This window comes from Adiantum capillus-veneris, chromosome 9 (genome assembly GCF_014529385.1).
Source record: "Adiantum capillus-veneris isolate H3 chromosome 9, ASM1452938v2, whole genome shotgun sequence".
Classification (NCBI taxonomy): domain Eukaryota; kingdom Viridiplantae; phylum Streptophyta; class Polypodiopsida; order Polypodiales; family Pteridaceae; genus Adiantum; species Adiantum capillus-veneris.
In genome coordinates this window covers 6,530,972-6,536,971 of record NC_140939.1, presented here as the reverse complement: position 1 = coordinate 6,536,971, position 6,000 = coordinate 6,530,972, and the positions used below count along the sequence as shown (strand labels likewise).

General features: G+C 39.1%; 1 protein-coding gene across 2 annotated transcripts in view; it reads right to left on the bottom strand.

Annotated features, from left to right (window-relative positions):
* Nucleotides 1–558: 558 nt before the first annotated feature.
* Nucleotides 559–6,000, bottom strand: part of LOC147450079 (peptidyl-prolyl cis-trans isomerase CYP59-like) — a 77,221-nt gene continuing 71,779 nt past the window's right edge. Inside the window, exons 8-16 of one of the 2 annotated variants that reach the window (XM_086519411.1) lie at nt 3,073–3,192; nt 2,911–2,988; nt 2,782–2,828; nt 2,642–2,697; nt 2,517–2,557; nt 2,244–2,358; nt 2,011–2,179; nt 1,308–1,919; nt 559–1,185 (exon numbers count right to left, since the gene is read on the bottom strand). In XM_086519411.1, coding sequence (XP_086375537.1) covers nt 1,026–1,185; nt 1,308–1,919; nt 2,011–2,179; nt 2,244–2,358; nt 2,517–2,557; nt 2,642–2,697; nt 2,782–2,828; nt 2,911–2,988; nt 3,073–3,192 — 1,398 coding nt within the window. In that variant the 3' untranslated portion in view covers nt 559–1,025. Of the gene's footprint in view, nt 1,920–2,010; nt 2,180–2,243; nt 2,359–2,516; nt 2,558–2,641; nt 2,698–2,781; nt 2,829–2,910; nt 2,989–3,072; nt 3,193–6,000 lie in introns of both variants that reach the window. The other variant, XM_086519410.1, reaches the window with a different exon arrangement.

The following is a 6,000-nucleotide window of genomic DNA, read 5'->3' as shown; positions in this document are numbered from 1 at the left end:
ATTGTACAACCGAACACTAATGTGCTCTCTCTTGTATATGATCTTCTTGATGGGTTTCCTCGCTTTGAGGTTTCCCACTAGTAAATTAATCAAACTGATTTACAAAAGAAAAAAGTGTGCGCAAGCGCATGTGTGCAAATTGAAACACCAAGCAATATTATATTCTTGAAATGATTACATACATCTCAAGCAAGAGATTGAAACCATGTCCACACTTCAGAAAACATCAATCCAACATGTTATTATTGACGCCACAGGAAGGCACCTCAACAAAGTGGTTATAAACTTCCAAATCGAAGACTTTCATTCCCAACTTCAAGGATCATCTCTAGTGGTGGGTGTAGCCTCTGCCATTTGGTTAGATCTATTGCCACTATCATATATTGGCACTAGGAAGTTTTTGTAGAGGGTAGAGGCCTCGTGAAACCTAGACCCCTCTATGCAAAGGCCCTCATGCTGATCATAGGTTTTATTGGCATACGACAGAGAGTTTTGCGCATCAACTTCGCAAGAGAGTTCCTCAAAACTCCAAAACAAAGTGTCATCAGCAGAGCCATGTGCCAAGAATAAACAACACTACCACTACCAAATAAAGATAAAACATATCATTTTCATCCTGCTGACAGACACATTTCTGGAGTTGACATCTCTTTACCCAACTCATGCAGGAGTTTTGTTGCACGCTGCCTGTATGCATGGTGCCTGTACTGTATAATCCTAACCAAAAGTAGGCTCAACAAAAATTACAACTGAAAACCAAGTGGGGCACATATCTTGGGCAGCCTCACCAAAAAGAAAGAGGACAAAATACTTCTGTATCAACTTACAACAGGAGTATCTGTGTTATGCACGTTTGTGCTGATGATGCTCGCACGTTCATTAAATTGCACTCTACTTAAGAGCGGACCTGGAAGCTGTATGGTTAGTCTTTAACAGATATCGAGCTGATTCACTACATGAGATAAAAGCTGTCGTGGTATGCTTTTGTACTCCAGCTTTACACAATTGAATTTGTGAAATGTACTTCACATACCAGGAACATCAATGTCTAGCAATTTCAATCCCAACATTTTCCAAATTTGCATGTCTTCTGTATTCGTCTGTTCATTCTCGTCTTCCCTTCCCTTCATACATGTCTTGAAGCTGTAATCCCCACCGTGATGTTCCTTTGCAACTGCTGGGGTTCTATGGAAAAAATACAGCTATGGATAGATGAATCTGCTTAATTAGAAATTTATCTCCCATGTCTACCATGACTCTTTTCTGCATCCCTGGAATGACTATCCCTTGGTGAACCCTCTCTATACCTGTTCCGTGAAACAGAACTATCATGCCTGTCGCTTTTATCATTCCGCGAACCGGGATATGGATGCTCTCGCAAACTCTCCCGGTCTCTTTTCCGTGTATTGGATGAAAAATGGCGTCTGGATTCATGGTATTCCTCAGATGAACTGTCTTCCCGCTTTGTGCGTCTTTCTGAAACATCGTCATGTCTGTCACGATGGCCCCTACGATAATCTTCAAGTGAACTGTCTTTCCGACTAGCGTGTCTATCTGAGCTGCTCTCAAGTCTATCACGATGGCTCCTGGTTCTATCCGACCTTATCTCATCAATGGTATCCATGCCTTTTATATGCCTACTATCAAAGCCAGATAAATGTCTACCTTCTCTATTGTCAGACTTATAATATTTCTTAGACTCCTTGATTTGATGTTCACCTCTGTCATCTGCTTCACGATACCTCTTATATTCCTTGCTTTGATGATGATAACTTCGATTTCCATGGGATTCATCCTTTTCCCGCCTGGCTGCACGTGAATCATACAGCCTATTCCTTCCTTCTTCTTTTGAACTCTTAAGTTGGCGTCCAGCTTGTTCATCCTCTGCATCTGAGGTATCCTCAAACACCATATCATACCTACAAAATTCCAAGTCAAAATAAGCACTCGTAGCAAAAGTCAAGAGGATTTCCTGTTTTTTTTTTCCCAATAGAGTATACTTTGGCTCACCTTTTTGCCGCTCCACCATGCTGACCTTCAGTACTTTTGACTTCATATTTGGGCCGTTCCTGTGGTCGCCCGTCCTCATCTTTCTCACCAGGACAATCCTTAGCAAAATGGCCAGAAACACCGCATTTGAAACAACCTGTACCATTTGACTTGGGATCAAAGTTGCTACCTGCCAGATCAGACAGGTTAGAAAAAGGTCTGGACTATGGGCCTTACTTCACTTGAGTGCTAACCTTTGCCATCGTCAACATCCCTCTTGCCAAACCGTCGATAGCGTGTCCATAACCTTGACACACTTTGGCTGAAGTCAACATGAATGCGCCTGTCATCAATCAGAACATTGTCCATCTGTCCAAAGAAACTCAGGAACTTTATTCCTCTAATTTGGACAAAAAATGTTTTGGAAGGCTGTATAGGACTAAAAATGCAGGAGTCAGACCAAGTACAAGCAAATCCTTCCTCTTCATCTTTTAAGTGGCATGTCCTGCAAGAGAGGGAGAATTTACCTTGAAGTAAGCTGCTTCACATGCTTCCTGTGTTTCAAATTCTGCAGAAGATTGAAAATAAACCATGTAAACCATATTGTAAACTGTTGATTTTGATCGCCAAAGAGGGGAAATAATAAACAAACCTATAAATGCATAACAAAGACTGTCGCCGGTCTTGTAATCCCTGATAATATCAGCCCTAAGCAATTAGAGAAGTTACAAGGTTAGAGGGACAAAAGTCGTCATTGTTCTGATACAAAACCCCAAGAAAACTTGTACTTACGAGATTATCTTGCCAAAGCGAGAGAAAATTGTCTCCAAGTCCTCATCCTGCAAACTTCAATGTATAAGCCTCCCATCGTTCGTGGAATATGCACAAATTATGACCTCTATTCAAGGCAAAAAGTATTACCTGGGTCACAGGATTAAGTTTGCATACAAAAAGAACATTTTCTGGTGGGCTCATCTCAGCATCTGGAATGTCCCCTATCTAATCCACTCAAATTAACATGATGTCAGAAAGTACTTACAATTCAATAAAAAACAGAAAAAAAGAGGGGCCAGAAGCTGATACCATTTCAAGTACAACTGCTCTTGAATGTGCTTCCTTACGTCGCAAGGACTTATCAAGTTCCTCTGAATCCATCTGTTCATCCATGGGCGCCCAATCATCTTCCAGCCTCACTTCCTCGCCCTGCATAAATACGAATAAAGCAATTTTGTTGGTTTCATCAAGCCCACCAGCCTCACAGGAGACCTTGACACCAAACAGTCTACTTCTGGAGTTGGGCTTCGAGCCAGGGCTTCGAGCCACCTTTGGAGCAGCAAGCAACGTCCAGCAGTTCTGCTTTGATTTTGATCCCAAACCATTTGTTACGCTGTTTGTGAGGCAACTAATCTTTTCTTAGGCTGAATGCACCTTAATTTCCTCTGGTGTGTAAATCAGTGGACCTCACGATAGACTCTTTGGTTTGCCGCCCCATCCTAGGCAGTTCAAAGCCATCACTAGAGAAACGCATGAAGGGAGTAGCGAAAGGGAAGACCAAGACTGAAGAGGTAGACGCCATGGCAGTTAAGCATGTTAGGCATGAGGAAGCTTCACAAAGGGAAGAAAAGATGAAGACCAAGGGGGAGTCGAGCAAAAGTCTAAGCCGCGACAAAAAATTGGCATTTCAGATTTCACAGTTGGTGAGTCCACAAAACTCTATGATCTTGTTAACACTATTTCTGTAACTGGACATTCGAGTGTCCTGAGACGCTAATTGTCCTCTTTCCCTACCAAGTTTTGGCAACTTATTTCTTAAGCTAGAATTAAGTTTTTTACACGTCGCTTCTGATTATGAGAGAAAGAAAACACTGGATTTTTCTCCATGTTAAATACAAGCCCTGTGGAGAGAATTATGCTAAGTTCTAAGTCATAAATTTTATTAAAATTTTAACATGTTTTCTCAAGAAAATCATGAAATGCTTATATCTCTTTGTAGAGATGACGTCTTTTATGTTTGTAAAAGCCACGTGTTAGTACTTAGTGTTACTTTAAAGACTAGTTTCCAAGTCACTTGAGACATAATTGCATACTAAAGCACGTGCTGAGTAAGAGCATAATTTTGGTCTTCCAAAGGTCCTCTCATGGAATTGGGGCTATTCTAGTGTAGTTTGACAACTAAAAATGAATTTATATGTTGAAACCAAGAAACTACATATTTTTTCGACTCCCTAACTTAGTTAAATCTCATTGCTCGAACCTTATCTTAAATTTTTTCCTGTTGAAAATCTCCTCCTCCACACAACAACTTCTAAAGGAACAAAATCTCAAGTCCTAAAGTAAGCTAAAAACTAGAAATGAATACTGCTACAAACCTACGAAGAAGAGGCTGAAAATAACCAAAGAAGTACAAAGATCCAAACTTGACAATATGTGACCTCAAATTTGCTACTTGTCCAAGCAAGAAGAATAAGATTATCACCTTTATCATGCATAGCTTGAACAACATCTATGACATCCCTACTCACGTCATAAATGCCCAAGAGTAGGTGCAGGTTTGTATAGAGGCCATTCATGCTTTGAACATACTCTATCAAACCAACGAACTGAGTTTCTATCACCTTCAGAGGTGATGGGCATACTCAGCCATGATAAAGGCTAACATTTGTTAAGCTAGAGAAAAAATACTAGAAGCGCTAGAGATCAAAACATCAAAATAGTGAGATACTAAGTCAAACAATAAGTGGGCTTTTAAGCTCCTCACTTTTATTGAATTTACTACTGATTATCTTGTACATTCCAAAGGAAAAAACATTGAAAATAAACTTACTACGATGCAAAAATGAACGAATGTTTTTCATGATTCTTTTGAATGAGCATCCTTTCTCAACGAGTAAAGAAAAAAGATGGCACGACTCAACAACAAAAGCAGGTTTACTAGAACAAAGACGAGAAAATCTAAATAGTTGAGAGCAAATGATACCGTACTTAGCTAAAAGAGTAATGTTCAAAGAAATGTGAGGCAAACATGTGATATTTAGATTGGCATAATCCGGTTCAAGGCATTTATCATAGATATCTACTTCCAATCCCAAGGGTGTCTGAAAAATTTTAAGGTCTAAAAAGGGCACAACAATCACTATTTGTGATACAGTTAAGTTCACAAACCTCCTTAGGATCAATTCTTCCCCCTACAGAACTCGAATTCAAGTACATAAAATCTTGAAAAGAAGGAACGTCAGGAACAAAAAGATCATCTACAAAGCGTCTTACATTACATAACTTGTGCAAAAATATTGGGTAAGTGTTAGCAAGGACAAGACACTCCATAAAATCAAACTCATAAGTAAAAAGATAGAAATTAGCCAAAAAAAAAAAAAGCCAATCAGTGCCCATAGGAATACCAATTGTTTGCTTGAAAAGAGAGTCACCAACGGTTATATATAAATTATCCAAAAAAAAATATAACCAAGATATGATGTCAATGTCATCTACAATCCCAGTGAATCTCTTTCTTCCTTTGTCTACATCTACATTCTTACTTTAACCATAAGAAACAAAGTTCAAGGCTGACTTTTCTGCTAGCAATAACTATCCTTCTCAAGCTTGTATGCGAAAACTTTTGAAATAAGAGACTTGACTCTGAATTTAAGGTCCTCCAAATTTAACTTCGTATATAGCATTGTAAAGTCAAAAAATTGGAGACATAAAAGGAGAAGATTTGTCCTTAATGCTTGTTGAAGAGTTCAAAACTTTATGACAAGAATCACAACTATTGAATCATTTAAGATCCAACTTGAATCGATAGGTACCTCTGCTTCCTTTAGCAGATTTTTCCATAGTTCATTTATGCTAGATAAAATGGCTTTGAAACAATAACTAAGCCATTTGGAAACCTCGCTCAGAGAGGTGTTACAAGAAGCAGCTATAAGTCTAGGTTTTTTGTGGAACTTCCAAACGGTATACCAAAAAGGTCATTTAGGCTGGCACTTGAAGCCAAAAGACTTACAAAAGTCT